At 42.1% G+C, this 18,329-nt stretch overlaps 1 protein-coding gene across 6 annotated transcripts in view; it reads right to left on the bottom strand.

The window, feature by feature from the left end:
* sanbr (SANT and BTB domain regulator of CSR) overlaps positions 1-18,329 on the bottom strand; it is a 286,180-nt gene that overhangs the window by 217,719 nt on the left and 50,132 nt on the right. For all 6 annotated transcript variants that reach the window (XM_060830959.1, XM_060830958.1, XM_060830957.1 and 3 more), the window contains 3 exons: positions 13,308-13,546; positions 5,951-6,009; positions 2,470-2,630 (listed from right to left, as the gene is read on the bottom strand). In XM_060830959.1, coding sequence (XP_060686942.1) covers positions 2,470-2,630; positions 5,951-6,009; positions 13,308-13,546 — 459 coding nt within the window. The remainder of the gene's footprint in view (positions 1-2,469; positions 2,631-5,950; positions 6,010-13,307; positions 13,547-18,329) is intronic.

Below are 18,329 nucleotides of genomic sequence, written 5' to 3'. Positions count from 1 at the left end.
TGAGAGAGAGAGAACACGAGAGAGACAGAGAGAGAGAGACAGAGAGAGAGAGACAGAGAGAGAGAGAGAGAGACAGTACAAGGGAGAGAGAGAGAACACGAGAGAGAGAGAGAACACAAGTGGGAGAGAGAGAACACGCGAGAGAGAGAGATAGAGAACACGAGAGAGAGAGTCTGTTGCGCAGGATTCGGTGAACTGTGTTTATTCAGTAACCATCTTTCCTGAATACATTGTATTTTTTTCTCTCTCGGCTTCTTATAGTCCCAGGGTGCTGCAGAGCTCATTTAAATTGTGGCTCGTTTAAATAGTGTCCTGCTGCAGCTCCATTTGTGGGTGTTGAGATGGTTGTTTCTGCAGTTGAGTATCTGATCTGTGTGTGTGGTGTTCTATAAACACTGGTCTATAATTCTCCATTAGCTTTTTGCTCTACCATAACATCCAAAAAGGCATTCAAACCATACCTCCATTAACAAACATTGATTTGGACCCCATTTATCAATCTCTCAGCAACAGAATCTGAAGTGATATCGCCCACTGCAACAAACCAAGACACAAAAAGCAAGCAGGACAGAACACCAATGCTTCACGGGAGGCTCACTGAAGATATTACCTCGCATGGTGATGAAAAGTCTGAGAAAAAACACACCAGCTCAGTGAGCAAACCGACAACCTTATTTACATCCTAACTGAAAGGCAAATAGTGGACAGCACGATGGCTCAACACTTTGCATTGCTGCCTCGCAGTGCCAGGGACCCGGGTTTGATTCCACCCTTGGGTGACCGTCTGTGGAGTTTGCATGTTCTTCCCAAGCCTATGAGGGTTCCCTCCAGGTGCTCCAGTTTCTTCCCACTTTCCTAAGCTGTACAGGTTAGGTGGATTGGCTGTGCTGAATTGCCCATAGTATCCAGGGATTGAGGTGGGTAAGCCATAGGAAATACATGCTTAGGTAGGGCGAGTCTGGGTGGGATGCTCTTTGGACGGTCAGTGAGAATTTGATGGACTGAATAGCCTGATTCTACACTGTAGGGATTCTATGATTCTATGAAAATCTTTCTCCTTTACTAACTAACTTTTACCCTTTTTATTCAGATAAATATACACACACTTATGCATTTCTCATTTATTTACTTGGTTTGCACTGCATTAGTTCTAACCTCCTGAAGAAAGGAAATTGAATACTGAGCAAGCCATTCCTTTCAGTTTTTTCCATGTTATATCAGGTTGTCTCAATGCTGGTTGATCACCCAAAACATAACTGTTTGTGGATTTTGTAAGCGATTTTACAGCTGGATGCACAGCCTGCTGCAAACTCGCCCCATTTTCCCTCCCGGGGACCTGGCACCAACATACACTGGTTTGTCTGTACCACAAGCTGGATTTGAGCAGTAACTGAATGAGTGTTGTGCAAAACAAAATGCAAAAAAGAGAAACGTAAATTCATTTGTTCTTATTCCTTATTTTGACAATCTGCATCTGCATAAACTTAACTGCAACATTTAAAACCTTGTGTGTGTGTGCGGACACACACACACAAAATCCAGCATTAACCCTGACTTTAAACTAATGCAGCACTTTGTTTTTAACAGCTATTCTAATTCTCCTTAAGGTCCATTATTAGTAAATATTTTTGAAATATATATCTTTATTCACTGACGTCTTCCACTGAAACTTACTGATTATTACCAATGATAATTACAAAAAAAACTTTGCTGTAATCCATCCAGGATGAGTTTTATTGACAGATTAGATTAGCTTACTTACAACGTGGTAACAGGCCCTTCGGCCCAACAAGTCCACACCGACCCTCCAAACAGCAACCCACCCAGACCCATTCCCCTACATTTACCCCTTCAACTAACACTACGGGCAATTTAGCATGGCCAATTCACCTAACCAACACATTTTTGGACTATGGGAGGAAACCAGAGCACCCGGAGGAAACCCACGCAGACACGGGGATAATGTGCAAACGTTACACACAGACAGGTTCCCGAGAGGGAATTGATCCCAGGTCTCTGGAGCTGTGAGGCAGCAGTACTAACCACTGTGCCACTGTACCGCCCATGAAACATATCTGAAAACAATTGGAGAGAAAGACTGCTCAAAATAATGACAAGAATGAGGTCAAAGACGATATTGTTGATTATTACATTGAATCCACTTTAAGAGGCAAGCACTTGAATACAGACCAAACTGGTACAGTACAATGCAAGTTCCTTCTGAACAATACTCTTTATGGACCAATGAAGAGGGTTACGATGTCAAATGAGTTTGATAAAAAATATAAAGCAGGTTTTTGCTCATAGCACAGACATCATAGAAAGAGAAATGTAAAAATCTAACTGCATCACAAATCTATCATTTTCACAATTCAACTTTCAAAATTTACTACGTGAAGATCTAATATTACTCCATCATCTATATGTGTTTCAGCAGCATATCATACCATCAAGATAAAGTATTTTCACCTTTTAAATTTATCTTTTCTGTCTTTTACTTCATCAGCTTCATTATGGGAGAAAAGATCAACAATACGCGAGGCCAGGGTCCCATTGATACAGTTCATATTGCAAGGAGTAGCTACAATGGCACTCATATTTTTATGACAGTATTGCATGCATTCTTCAACCTGAAGTAACAAAAACAAGCATAACAAAAGCATTCAGTGATTAATTCATAATGGTTCTAAGTAATTAAAAGCCTTTGGATATCTCAAGTTAAAACAAACTTCAAAACTTCACGCTGGTTTATACTAGTTTTGTTTTTATTTTCAGATTAAGGCACAGTTTCTATTTATTGGTCAACAGGAACCACATGTTATAACACACCATGTTTCTGACATGACAACACATGGCATTGAATGAACTACCTGAAATATGGCAGTACATAATGAATTTATAGCAGATTGAGTACTTAAATTTAGCATTTAGAGTGTGGTGCTGGAAAAGCACAGCAGGTCAGGCAGCATCCAAGGAGTAGAAAAATTATCATTTTGAACATAGGCCCTTCATCAGGAATGAGGCTAGCGAGCCGGGGGGCTGAGAGATAAACGGAAGGGGCCTGGGGTCGAGCAGTGAGGAAGGTAGCTGAGAATGTAATAGGTAAATGAAGGTGGGGTGAAGATGATAGGTTGGAGAGGAGGGTGGAGCGGATTGATAGGAAAGACTATGGACAGGTCAAGAGGACAGTGCCGAGTTGGAGTCTTGGGACTGGGATAAGTTGGGGGTGGGGGAGAGAGAGATGAGGAAACTGGTGAAATCCACATAGATCCTGTGTGGTTACAGTGTCACAATGCATTCTTTCTCCAGGCGTCTGGTGGTTAGGGTTTGGATGTGGAGGAGGCCCAGTATCTGCATGTCCTTGATGAAGTGGGAGGGGCAGTTGAAGTGTTCGGCCACAGGGCAGTGGGGTTGCCCAGTGCGGGTGTCCCAGAGATGTTCGCTGAAACAATCCGCAAGTTGGCATTCTATCTGTCCGATGTAGAGGAGACCACATCGGGTGCAACGGATACAGTAGATGACATTAGTGGAGGTATGGGTAGATTTCTGTCAGGTGTGGAAGGATCCTTTCAGGCTTTGGACGGAGGTGAAGGGGGATGTGTGGGCACAGGTTTTGCCCTTCCTGCAGTGGCAAGGCAAGATGTGGGAGTGGGGTAAGGGCTGGTGGGGGCTGTGGATCTGACCAGGGAGTTGCGGAGGGAATGGTCTCTCTGAAACACTGATAGGAGTGGGGAGGGAAATAGTGGTGAGGTCTGTTTGTAAATGGCAGAAGTGGCTGAGAATGATGCAATGTATCTGGAGATTGGTGGGGCGGAAGGTGAGGATCAGGGGCGTTCTGTCCTTGTTGCATTTGGAGGGGTGGGGTTCAAGGGCAGAGGTGCAGGAAGAGGAGGAGGCACACAGGAGGGCACAGTTGACCACTTGGGAGGGGAGATTGCAGTGTGTGAAGAAGGAGACCATCTGGGATTTTCTATAGTGGAATAGGTCATCCTGGGAACAGATGTGGCAGAGGCAGAGGAATTGGAAATAAAGGATGGCATTTTACAGGATATAGGGTGGGAGGAGATGTAGTTCAGATGGCTATGGAAGTCCGTGAGTTTGTAAAAAATGTCTGTGGTTTGTCAGTCGCTGGAGAAGTCCAGGAAGAGACGGGAGGGGAGAGTGAAAGGTGTTAGTGAAGTTGATGAACTGTTCAACCTCCTCGTGGGAGGAAGAGGTAGTGCCGATACAGTCATCGGTGTAGCGGAGGAATAGCTGTGGGATGGTGCCGGTGTGGCTGCAGAAAATGGAGTGTTCCAAGTACCTGACAAAGAGACAGGCATAGCTGGGGTACATGGCTAACCGTTTGATTTGGAGGACGTGGGAGGATTGAAAGGAGATGGTGTTAAGGGTGAGGACCAATTCAGCCAGACAGATGACGGTGTCAGTGGAAGTGTACTGGTTGAGATGGCGTGAGAGGAAGAAACGGAGGGCTTGGAGGTCTTGGTCATGGCGGACAGATGTGTACAGGGACTGGACATCTATGGTGAAGATAAGGACTAGGGGATTAGGGAAACAAAAGTTTTGGAGTGGTGAAGGGCGTGGGTGGTGTTTTTGGACTAAGGGGAACAGGACGGTGTCAAGGAATGCAGAGATGAGTTCAGTGCGACAGAGCAGACCGAGTCGATGGGTCAACTGGGCAAGTCAGGTTTATGAATGTTTGGTAGGAGGTCGAGTCAGCCGGTGCAGGGTTTGCAGATGATGAGGTTAGAGGCTGTGGATGGGAGATTCCCAGTGATGATGAGGTTGTGGATGGTCTGGAAGATGATGGTTTGGTGATGGGAGATGAAGTCGTGGTCAAGGAGGCAGTAGGAGGGGATATCTGCGAGTTGGCGCCTGGCTTTAGTGGGGTAGAGGTCAGCGTGCCAAACTACCATAGCGGCCCCCTTGTCTGCTGGTTTGACTATGATGTTGGAATTGGATCAGAGGGAGGGGAGGGCTGCGCATTGTTAGGGCAGGAGGTTGGAGTGGGTGAGGGGGTGGTCAGGTTGAGACATTCAATGTCATGGAGGCAATTTGAAATGAGGTCAAGGGTGGGTAACAGGCCAGTATGGGGTGTCTTGGAGGTGACAGAAGGGGTCAGTGAGTGGGCAGGAGTCTTGATTGAAAATTTGGGCTGTTTTCTTATACATTTCAAGTATAATATTTGCTTACAAAACTCAGTTATGGCATGAAGTTTAGGACTTAAACATAATTAAATTGAAATGAAAACGCTATTAGCTCAACTACCAAATGTTATAAAAGGACAAACTCACTGCAAAAGAACTTCGCACATAGTAGCTTCACTACCATATTATTTTCATTTACTGACAACTCAAAAGAAAATATTGTATTTGTGCTGCATATTTAAATTGTTTCATAAACATCTTATTCATGAAAGCAAAAATAACTGATCAGTTTAGGACATGCAGAAACATTTCCATACGTAAATGTTCGTCATGATAATTATGAAACCAGTTGAAAATTCAGGCCTCAATAACTATTGGGCATGGTGAACATTATATTAGAAATGTGTTGTATATCTCAGGCACACATATACAGTACATTCTAAAGAACAATACAAGGGCTTTCTCTCATAGCTGCACCACATGTATTGGGTAATAAAGTCTGGCTCACTATCCTAGGGATAGAGGAAAACAGCCAAATTGTTCCAATAACCTCATGCTCCCATGAGAATCAAGAACCATATAGACTGCACAGTTAATGCACATCCAACTGCAATTTAACACAAGAATACAGATTATAAAGTTACACTTACCACTCATTTTTTAAAACAATTATGATATATTTTAGATTTCAAATCCAGTTCATCAGTATCACATTAAAAGGCAAATAAATGATAGCAAACCAGATAAATTTTCAAATTAAGTCATTTTATCCTAATCTAAGCTAGAACAATTAATGCACTCACCAACGAATCCATTTTCAAAAATTCAGATGAAATGAGGATTGAAATAACATTACTGGGCTCTACAATAAAGAAAAAGCAATTATGCAGTCAATTGATAACTGAAACCACAAGCTTCCTAAACAGATCTAGTCACAAATTACATATTCAGAATAGGCAAAATAAATTCCACTAATTCAGTAACTGACTCTACAAATTTTATTTTAAAAATTGACAATCTTTGCCTTTGCCAAAGATTTCAATGCTTATACGATATTTTATATGTCTCATAGAAATCAGACAGTCAAAAACCTGTAGCAAGTTGACAGTACAATTGTTGTAATTCAGTTTTGTTGTCACCAAATTCTAATATTTGGTGGACTCTGAATAATAGTGAAAAACAGAGAGAAGAGAAAATCTGGGTTCTTGGGAATTATATAGGTGCAAAATTATTCATGGATTAAAAAAAGTTGAATGTTCATGAACTCCATGCTAACTATTCATAAACTCAAGAGTTATCGAGATGTACAGCACGGAAACAGATCCTTCCATTCAGCTCATTCATGCCGACCAGATATCATAGTCATAGAGATGTATAAATAGCATGGAAACAGAGCCTTCGGTCCAAATCTGTCCATGCTGACCAGATATCCATCCTAACCTAATTTAATCCCATTTGCCAGCACTTGGCCCATATCCCTCTAAACCCTTCCTATTCATATATCCATCCAGATGCCTTTAAATGTTGGAATTATACCAGCCTCCACCACTTCCTCTGGCAGCTCACTCCATACACGCACAACTCTCTGCGTGAAAAGGCTGTCCCCTCTCACCTTAAACTTATGCCCTCTAGTTCTGGACTCCCCCACCCCAGGGAAAAGACTTTTTCTATTTACCTTCTCCATGCCTCTCATGATGTTATAAACTTCTATAAGGTCACCCCTCAGCCTCTAACACTCCAGAAAAAATAGCCCCAGTCTATTCAGCCTCTACTTATAGCTCAAATCCTCCAACCCTAGCAACATCCTTGTAAATCTTTTCTGAACCATTTCAAGTTTCACACCATCCTTCGAACAGGAGGGAGACCAGAATTGTACATACCATTCCAAAATGGCCTAACCAATATCATGTACAGTTGCAACATCCATACTCAGTGCTCGGATTTATAAAAATTCATGATGAGCATGGAACAATCAACTAAACTATGATCTTAGGTCCTTGTTCTTCTTAGTTAACACTAGAAACTAAACAAAAGCAGCAGAATTGAAGTTTAGGTAATTAGCCAACCTTCCGGTCCTGGCTGAATTTGCTCCTTTATAAAACTCATCCTGTTAATCTACAGCAGGACCATACTGACGTGAGCATCAATAGTGCCGTGCTGGTGCGTCGTCGTCGTCGTCCCAAGCCCTGCCCATCCCTTTAACCTCCTTGCTCCAACAGAGTTTTGAACTACTTTGCATTCCCATTCTGACCCAACATCAGACTTCACGGATTCACTGCTTTTACCCAGACCTAACCCTGTGTTCCATTGTCATCCACATAAGTTATAGATATTTGTGGATATTCTAGTGTTATTCATGGTTGCTATTTTGGAATGACCTATACATAAGCAGGAAGACAATCCAGCCCAGGTTACAACCTCTAGACTGTACACCTTCCCAGACAGGCACCAGTCCTCCACCTCATACTAAGCTGCTCCCAAAGTCAAACCCACACCTGTCCCCACCATCCCTGCATCAACATTGTTTCTCTTTACAAAAATTACAATAATGCAATAATTACCTCCTCTCATTTAACCTCTTGTGTTCTCTCTACCTTAGTCACATTTCTAATTATCTTTTGTTTCAGCTTATTGAATTTGTTATGCATGAAACATGTAAAAGATACAAATTTAATAAAGGAATACACAAACAGTTAGAATCAGAAGGACAAAAAAAACCAGGAAATTAGATTTGGACACACGCCATTCATAAAGATTGGAAGACTGTCCTCAAGGGAAACAAAGTGGGTCTTGGAGGAAATGAGCATGTCTCTGAACTTCTAAGAAAATAGTCCACCTCAAAACTAAAAGTGTTTCATATTGGAGTACTTTGCCACATTCTTTTCACCACTTGCAATCCATTCTGCTCTTGAACCAGTGACAGCATTGCTCCTTGGCCAAGAAAACTGGTGTCAGAAAGTTGGAAACCTGGGTAGCCAAGAACAAGTGAAGAAACAACTTCTGCTTGAAGATACTGGGTCCAACTCCATGAAGTATCACAACTCTCACATACTTTCCCAGCCACTCCTGCAAGCAGTATCTAATTTCCTGCCTTTGTTGCTTAGACCTTTGAGTATAGAGGTTGAGACATCATGTTGAGGTTGTAGAGAATGTTGGTGAGGTTTCGTAGAGAGTACTGTGTCCAGTTTTGGTTGCCCTGTTATAGGAAGGATATTATTAAGCTGGAGAGGGTTCAGAAAAGATTTACCAGAAAATTGTCAGGATTGGAGGATTTGATTGATAAAGGAGAGTCTGGATTGGCTGTGACATTTTTCACTGGAAAGGTGGTGTTTGAGGGGTGACCTTATAGAGATTTATAAAATCATGAGGAGTAAAGATAAGGTGAATGGCAAGTGAATAGGGTGGGGGATTTCAAGACAAGGGGGCATTTTTTAAAGGAGGAGAAAGTGAGGACCGCAGATGCTGTAGATCAGGGTCAAGTGTCCGGTGCCGGAAAAGCATAGCAGGTCATGCAGCATCCGAGGAGCAGGAGAATCAATGTTTCATGCATACTCCCTTCATCAGAAATGAGGCTTGACAGCTGGGAGGCTGAGAGATAAATGGGAAGTGGGTGGAGTTGGGGGAAGGTAGCTGTGAATGCAATAGGTACATGAAGGTGTGGGAGAAGGTGATAGGTTGGAGAGGAGGGTGGAGCTGATAGATGGGAAAGATAATGGACAGGTCAAGAGGGCGGTGCAGAATTGAAGGCTTGGGACTGATATAATGTGGGGTGAGGGAAAATGAGGAAACTGACAAAATCCACATTGAACCGGTGTGATTGCAGGGTCCCAAGACGGAATACAAAGCGTTCTTCCTTCAGGTGTCCGGTGGTAATGGTTTGGCAAGGGAGGAGGCCAGGACCTGCATGTCCTTGGCGGCGTGGGAATGGGAGTTGAAGTGTTCGGCCAGGAGACAGTGGGGTTTGTTGGTGCAGGTGTCCCAGAGATGCTCTCTGAAATGATCCAAAAGGAGGCATCCTGACTCCCCGATGTAGAAGAGACCACATCGGGCTCAATGGATACAGTAGATAACATTGATAGGGGTTTAGGTTACGTCAGTCCCCCGGCCCACAAGCCTCATTCCTGATGAAGGCCTTATGACCAAAATGTCAATTTTGCTGCTCCTCGGATGCTGCCTGACCTGCTGTGCTTTTCCAGCACCACACTCTTGACCCCGCTACATTTAAGGTGAGAAGAGAAAAATATAAAATGACATGAGTGACAACTTTTCTTTTTACAAAGAGTAGCTCGCATGTGAAATTAACTTCTAGAGGAAGTGGTGGACACAGGTCCAGTTACAACATTTAAAAGACATTTGGATAAGTACATGAATAAGAAATGTTTGGACAGCTAAGGGCCAAGTGCAGGCAGGATTAAAGATGGCATGGACTGTTTGGACTAAAGGATCTGTTTCCGTGCTGTATGACTCTATAATTCTAATTTTCCTTGTGAGCAACTAGTTGATGTTATTAATCATTAATTTGATTTGGATTTATGTCAAACTTAAATCTCTGGGGTGACAGCCACTGATTGTAGTTATATTGAGAAATGCAGAGCATTTCCATGGTGTCTGATCATGTTGTTCTCCCAAGGACAGGTGCTAACCCATGAGATTCCTGTGCCAATTACTCAGAAGAGTTCTTAAGATGGTTTGCAACTGCATTCCTCAATGTTATTTAACTCTGAGGTACATTCTAGTAGCAGAGTTCAATCAGATTAAACAATCCTGTTCAATCTTTACAAATCAATAGTCTCCAGGAATTCCAGGGAACATCAAACTAAAATTGAGAGACTAAATCATAGCTTCCACTCATTGGGACCAAAATCTCTCTAACCTCAGAAACAGACATACTACTGCATGGCAGGTGTTAACCTATTCAGATGCTCATACCCCCTTGATGTCAATCAAACAATCAGAGAATATATCTTAATCTCCACTTGTCAGCACTGCTTGGAGTGGGTCACAAATGACTTAGCAAAGGCTTGTTCCCCTTTATGATGTCCGTAGTATAACACAGTAAACAAGGCATCTAGTTAGACCAATTTTTCTATTTAGGCAAAGCAATCTCTATTACACATTTCAGAATATGAACTCAAATTTAGTAAATAAAGTTATGATGTTCATGTACCTATTATGCTTTCTTGATATCCAAATCTCATTTACTAGAACCTCAAAATTGTTGCAAATCATTTCATGGCATGAGCTGTAAATACACTATTATCTGTCAGTATATTGTACATTCTGAGCAGTCTATCGCATATGGAGTGTAAGGGATGAATTGCACCGCTCAGGCCATTGCAGTAGAACTGCTCTTGGTGGTAGGGAACTGGCTAAAGTAAAGCCCTAACAAAATATGCATAAATTAGAATGGTCAGCTCAAGGAAATTGTTGTACGTTACACATTCATTTGGTGTGAACATGAGAAAAAACAATGGTATGAGATTTGCTGTCATTAACTATCAATATGATAACATGCCTTTTCAAGGTATTGTGATGGTGCTTAAACTTCCCCTGCATCGCAAGAGGCAAGCAACTCTCATCAGTGCATATCTTCTAACATGATCAACCTAATTAAGTCAAGGATAAATTCTACAATGACCTCCATGCCTTAATTGCCAAAGTCAGAAATGTTTGGTCACTTCAATGCAAGAGTTTGTGCAGATCATCAGGCATGGGAAGGGAGCACTGAAAAAAATTAGGGTTGGCGGTTGAAACAGCAATGGCTTCCTCTTGTTAAAGATGTGTGCCAAAGTGAACTCTTGATCACCAGTATAGTTTTCAGTGTCACTCATCACAGTAAGATATGTAGAATTTATTAAGTGTGCAAAACCAAGGAACTCATTGTTGACTTTCAGCGGGATGTTACTCGTGCCCTTCTACACATTAACAGCACAGAGGTGGAACGAGTGGAGAGTGTCAAGGTTCTGGGAGTGGTCATCAAAAACAAGTTTTCTTGGATTCTTCATGTGGATGTACTGGTTACAAAGGCCCAACATCTTCATCAGGCACCTGAGAAAATTTGGCATGACGGCAAATACCTTTGCCAATGTTTATAGGTGTGCCATCGAGAGTATTCTGTCTGGATGTATCACTACCTGGTATGGTAACTGTACCATTCAAGATCAGAGACGGTTACAGAGAGTGGTGAACTTGGCCCGAACAAGCACAAAGGCCAACTTCCCATCTACAGAATCCATCTAGCATAGTTAAGGAAAGACCGCCAGTATTCTCAAAGATCCATCCCACCCTGGCAATACTTTTCTACAACCTCTACGATCGGGGAGACGGTACAGAAGCCTGAACACACGCAATAACTGGTTTTGAAACAGTTTCTACCCTACTGTTTTTAGAATACTGAATGGAATCACAAACTCTTAGCATTCACCTGTACCTGTGTTTTTGTTTTTGCCGCTGTTTACCTATTATTTACCTATGCTACTTAACTGTGTGATCTGCCTATATTGCTCGCAAGACAAAACTTTTCATTGTGCCTCAGTACATGTGATGATAAATTCAATTCAATTCAATTCAATGTCTTGGATTCTCTACGCTTTGACAGCTAATTAAGAATCATCAGGCATAAGGACAGATAAGATGAGTGCAAACAAAGACAGATACAACAACAACAACAACAACAGTTGGACTGGCTGTTGTTTTATTACTTCAAAGCTGAATACAACAAACCATCACCCCTCGACACTCAGAGCAAGAAGGTTCAGAAGAATAACAATGTCTTGAGATTCAAACAGGTAATCATGAAGAAGCTCCTCTCAGAGAAACCCAAGAATCACCTGTGTGTAACAAAAAGGAATACACTGCATTGAGGACGACTCGGTGGCTTTTAGGACTTCAGCATATCCCACGGAGACAGCTAGCAAGGCACTCCACAGGACTGCAGTTTTTATAGAGAACAGTCTACCCTTGCTATCAGTTTCCAAGGGGTTCAAACTCTGTTTCACTGTTTTAACATCCTAAAACCAAACATTTGCCTCAACTTTTTGAACTGACTTTCAGCAGTACGGCCTACCAGCGATTCTTTTCCCTTCTATTCCAATTGTCCTCAAATTACTGCAGATTTGTTCTCTTTGATCAACTTTCCCCAGGATTCTCTTTGTCCGGTACAGAAGATAATATAAAACATTTCCCATGCTGACCAGAGTAGCTGCTGTTCTTTTACACTCACTGTCTCTCAGTTGCTGTTCAAATTCTTTAAGACAGAAAGTCTGCAATAACAACATAATTTGTTCTGCCTTAATTCAGGTTTGGCTGCACTGCGATACATAATTTTTCACTTAAGATTTGAGATACACTGTATATTGTAATTCCAGACCAACCTGAATTTATGAGGCTTAATTCGAATGATTAGATTGACTTTTAAAAGAGTTAAATTTAAACTTTATTGCATTATTTATAATCTACTCAGCTTTCTCATTTTCCCTTTAATGTAACAATAGGGTAATTTAAAACACAACCTTGTTTATGATCAATAAGTAGTAAATAAAAACTGAATGATGGTCAATCTGGTAAAAGCTGAAAATGTGTTGCTGGAAAAGTGCAGCAGATCAGGCAGCATCCAAGGAGCAGGAGAGTCGACATCGACTCTCCTGTTCCTTGGATGCTGCCTGACCTGCTGCGCTTTTCCAGCAACACATTTTCAGCTCTGATCTCCAGCATCTGCAGTCCTCACTTTCAATCTGGTAAAAGACAGTATTACTTATCAACATATGCATACAACACAGCATGACAAAGAAAAATAAATGAAGCAGAAACATCATGAGATACAAACACAGTTCTTGATTACAAAATATTTAAAAGTGATATACCCTAATTAGTGTTTAAATTAAGGCTTTTTGTTTTAAATGTTTTGTAACAGTGAAAAACAGTGTGGATGAAGAGCTGTAAAAGCATTTAAAGCAGGCACTATTTATGAGAACAAAATGTATAACTTTTTGAAGAGATTTGGAATTATGGGGGAGGGGTTTATAAAGTAATAACATCACAGGAAAAAGATAAGAATATGCATAATTACATTGCCACTGACAAATATTTAGCTCAGTTACAAATTAACTAAATTTGTACTGTACAAGCATTTTCTAAACAATATGCAACCCTATAACCTACCTAATTCTGGTTGTTCAGTTTGTCCTTGATGTTTTAGTTTCCTCTTCACATAGCTCATCAACCAGGCAAAGATATGGACATCACAGTGCACCGATATGTCTACTTCCTGCCAGCGTTGTGCATCAACAGATAGATACTCAGCAAAGTACTTCATCTCACTGACTAGTAGATTCCGAGGACAAACAAAATCACGCTTCAGGTTTTTGGATTCATCACAAACATGGATTACCATGTTGGGCCTTTTATGAAAATAAAAGCATCTTAAAACAATGGCTATAAAAGAGACATGGTTCCCATTTTCAACTGCTTACAACTGTAATTGAAAAGGAACCAAGATTTGCATTAGCTTAAGTATTGAAAGTGAACTCCCTAAGAGGCTTTGCATCTTATTTGCTGTAACATTTTTATAAGTTTGCAGCACTAGTTCTACCACAAGTCCACTCACCTGTGCAGACTTAATTTCTTAAATCAACAATAGTGAAAACACATGATCAGTAAGCTTCACACAAACAGGAATGACATATTCCGTCAAGAGTGAATCACAGCTTGAGTGAATATATAGTTTAGGGACTCTGGAGACAATTTGGGCATTTGGTACCGAGGGGAACCGGTGCTTTTTGCTTGTTTTTTTTTGGCTCATCATTTGTTAGGTTGTTTTAACTGGATAAATTGAAGCTCAGGATCAGGGGCCCAACACAAAGCAGTAACACACCATAGGTTCATTGGTTGGTGTTAGCTAATAATTTGACGATCTAATATAGGTTATTTGGAGATTGGAGGTTAATAGGGGAAATACTTACACATGTCAAAATATATCACCAGTACAATTTTTTAAAAAAGATCTAAGGAATAAGGAACTGAAAAAAAAGATGCTGGGACAGGCGATGTTTTGTAATTGCATGATGTGGAAGCTGATGGACCCCATTGTGGTTCATATTGACCACATATAAATAATTGTTGATTGCTTGAGGAACTCTGAGCAGTGTTGGTGAGCTACAGTCTGAGCTTTGAATACTGCAATGTATCAGCAAGGGAGAAGAGTTACCCGGACACTGTTTCAGGAGACAGTCACACCTCTTAGATTAATTACCTTGAATTCAGGGAGTCTGGATTCAGGATATCTCATCTGGACTGCAGAAGAAATTGGATTGGGAGGGAAAAGAATCAGTTGTTATGATTATGTAGGGACCAATGACATAGGTGGAATGAAGAGAGATTCTGCTGAGGGAATATGAGTAGCTAAGGACTAAAATAAAAAGAATTAATAATCTACTGATTAATAATTGAACCTTCTTTGTAAGAAATGAAATTAAATTAAATCGAAAGCAACAAGTGACGTGGAAGAAGTGGAAGGCCTAGAATCAGTGTGGGTAGAGTTGTTGAATCGCATCAAAAAAGCATGATGGGAGTCATGTACAGGCTTCCTAACAGTAGTCACGATATGGAGAACAAAATAAATCAGCAGTTAGAAACAGCATGTAAGAAAGACACTATCACAATCATGATTGGGGACTTCAATAAACAGGTTGACTGGGAAAATCAAGTTGCTGGCAAGTCTCAAGAAAACAAATCTGTGGAATGTATACGAGATGGTTTTCAGAGCAGCTTGTGGGAAGGCCCACTTTGGAAAAGACATTTCTAGATTTGGCATTATGTAATGAGACATTAAGGTGAAGGAATCCCTAGGGGGGTAAATGATCGAGGGAAGACAATAGAGAAGCAATGGCAAGAGTTTCTGAGGAAACATACTATGGGGAGAATGAGGCAACCATGACTGACAAGGGAAGCGAAGATGCGATAAAGACAGTGTGGTGAAGATTATTGGGAAGCCTTTAAAAACAAGCAGAGGACAACTAAATAAAAACAATAAGGGGTGAGAAGTTAAAATATAAGAGTAAGCTAGCCAATAACATTAGATTGCAAGAGATCTTTTAGGTATCTAAAAAGGTTAAGACAGTGGCAAGAGTGGACACAGGATCACTGGAAAAGAGACCAGACACATAGTAATGGTGAACTGTAAGAACTGAACAGATACTTTTTATCAGTTTTCATAGTGAAGACACCAGCAGCATACCAGAATTTAAAGAGAATCAGAAGGCAAAGGTGAGAGTGGAGTGGTCATCATTAAGGAGAAGATGCTGGGGAAGTTGAAAGGTCTGAAAGTGATATATCACCCAGACCAGATGGACTACACCCATAGTTCTGAAGGAGACAGCTGAGGAGATATTAGAGGCATTGGTGGTGATCTTTCAGGAAGTGTCCCAGAGAAGTGGAAAATGGCTAATCTAATACCCTTGTTTAAGAAGGGAGGGAGTCAGAACACTGGAATCTACAGGCCAGTTAGCCTGACCTCAGTCATTGATAAGATTTTAGAGTCCATTATTAAGAATGAGACTGCAGAGTATTTGAAAGTGCTAGTAAAGGGCAAATTCAGCATAGCATTGTCAAGAGGAGGTCATACCTGACAAATCCATTGGAATTCTTTGAGGAGGTAATGAACACTTGAGACAAAGGAAAGCAAATGGGTTTAATCTATTTGGATTTATCGGAGGCATTGATAAGGTGCCACAGAGGAGGCTGCTAAATAAGAGATTATGGGGTAAGGTGTTGGTGTGGACAGAGGATTTGTTGATGGGCAGAAGACAGAGAGTGGTGATTAAGGGGTCTTTTTTAGGATGGGAGCTGGTGACTTGTGGAATTCCACAAGGGTCCATGTCGCGAGCACAGCTTTCATGTTATATACTAACAATCTGGACAAAGGAACTGAGAACATTGCTGCTAAGTTTGCAGTTGACAAAGATAGGTGGAGGGACAGGCAGCATTAAGGAAGTGGGTGGCTGCAGAAGGACTTAGATAAGCTAGTAAAGTGGGCAAAGTGGGCAAAGTGGTAGATGGAATACAATGTGGTAAAGTGTGAGTTTATGCACTTTGAGAAAATAGACGAGACCTCTTTACTTTCTACTAATGGTGAAAGGCTTTGGAAATCAGAAACACAAAGGGACTTAACGGGCCTAGTTCAGGATTCTCTTCAGGTTGGCATGGTTCGGTTGGCAGTTAGGAAGGCAAATGCAATGTTAACATTCATTAAAGATTCACCCAATCTATCCTGTCTATACATGGCATATGCTTCCTTTTTTTTCTTAACCAAATGCTCAATTTCTCTAGTCATCCAGCTTTCCCTACATCTACTAGCCTTTCATTTCACCCTAACTGGAATATGCTGTCTCTAAACTCTAGTAATCTAATTTCTGAAGGCTTCCTATTTTTCAGCTATCCTTTACCTGCGAACATCTGCCCTCAATCAGCTTTTGAAAGTTCTTGCCAAATACCATCAAAATTAGCTTTCCTCTGTTTTAGAACTTCTGCGTTTAGATCTGGTCTATGATTTCCATCACTAATTTAAAACTAATAGAATTATGGTCGCTGGCACCAAAGTGCTCCCCCACTGGCACATCAGTCACCTGCCCTGCTTTATTTCCCAAGTGTAGGTCAATTTTGCACCTTCCCTAGTAGGTACATCCACCAGAGTGATTCACTGAATCGGAAAGTTTTCTTGTATTTAAATTCCTCTCCATCTAAACCCTTAACATTATGGCAGTCCCAGTCTAAGTTAAAATCCCCTACCATAACCACCCTATTATTCTTACAGATAACTGACACCTCCTTACAAATTTGTTTCTCAATTTTCTGTTAGGGGGTCTATAACACAATCCCAATAAGATGATCATCACTTGATTATTCCTCAGTTCCACCCAAATAACTTCTATCTCGGGCGACCGACTCAACGCAGACATTTACTACAAACCGACCGACTCCCACAGCTACCTAGATTACACCTCCTCCCACCCTGCCCCCTGTAAAATGCCATCCCATATTCCCAATTCCTTCGCCGCATCTGCTCCCAGGAGGACCAATTCCACTACCGAACAACTCAAATGGCCTCCTTCTTCAAAGACTGCAATTTCCCCTCGACGACGCTCTCCACCGCATTTCCTCCACTTCCCGCACCTCCGCCCTTGATCCCGCCCCTCCATTCGCAACCAGGACAGAACCCCACTGGTCCTCACCTTCCACCCCACCAACCTCCAGATACATCGTATCATCCTCCATCATTTCCGCCACCTCCAGACAGACCCCACCACCAGAGATATATTTCCCTCTCCACCCTTATCAGCATTCAGGAGAGACCACTCCCTCCGTGACTCCTTCGTCAGGTCCACACCCGCCACCAACCCAACCTCCACTCCCAGCACCTTCTCCTGCAACCGCAAGAAGTGCAAAATCCGTGCCCACACCTCCCCCCTCACCTCCCTCCAAGGCCCCAATGGATCCTTCTATATCCGTCGCAAATTCATCTGCACCTCCACACACATCATTTACTATATCCACTGCACCCGATGTGGTCTCCTTTACATTGGGGAGACAGGCTGCCTACTTGCAGAATGTTTCAGGGAACACCTCTGGGACACCCGCACCAACCAATCAAACCGCCCCGTGGCTGAACACTTTATCTCCCCCTCCCACTCCACCAATGATATGTAGGTCCTTGGCCTCCAGACCCTGGCCACATGATGCCTGGAGGAAGAGCGCCTCATCTTTCGCCGAGAAACCCTCCAACCACAAGGGATGAATGTAGATTTCTCCAGCTTCCTCATTTCCCGTCCCCCCACCTTATCTCAGTCCCAACCCTCAGACTCAGCACCGCCATCTTGACCTGCAACCTTCTTCCCGACCTCTCCGCCCCCACCCCCTCTCCGACTTATCACCCTCATCCTCACCTCCTTCCACCTATCTTATTCCCAGTGCCCCTCTCCCAAACTCCTTCCCTTCTACCTTTTATCTCAGCCCGCTTGGCACACCAGCCTCATTCCTGAAGAAGGGCTTATGCCCAAACGAAAGCATTCCTGAAGAACGTCAATTCTCTTGCTCTTTGGATGCTACCTGGCTTGTTGTGTTTTTCCAGCACCACATTTTTCAACTCTCGTAGTCCAGCATCTGCAGTCCTCACTTTCTCCCACCCAA

The sequence above is a fragment of the Hemiscyllium ocellatum genome, chromosome 10 (genome assembly GCF_020745735.1).
Source record: "Hemiscyllium ocellatum isolate sHemOce1 chromosome 10, sHemOce1.pat.X.cur, whole genome shotgun sequence".
Lineage (NCBI taxonomy): Eukaryota > Metazoa > Chordata > Chondrichthyes > Orectolobiformes > Hemiscylliidae > Hemiscyllium > Hemiscyllium ocellatum.
The sequence above is the reverse complement of the archived record's forward strand: the minus strand, read 5'-3'. Positions and strand labels throughout refer to the sequence as shown.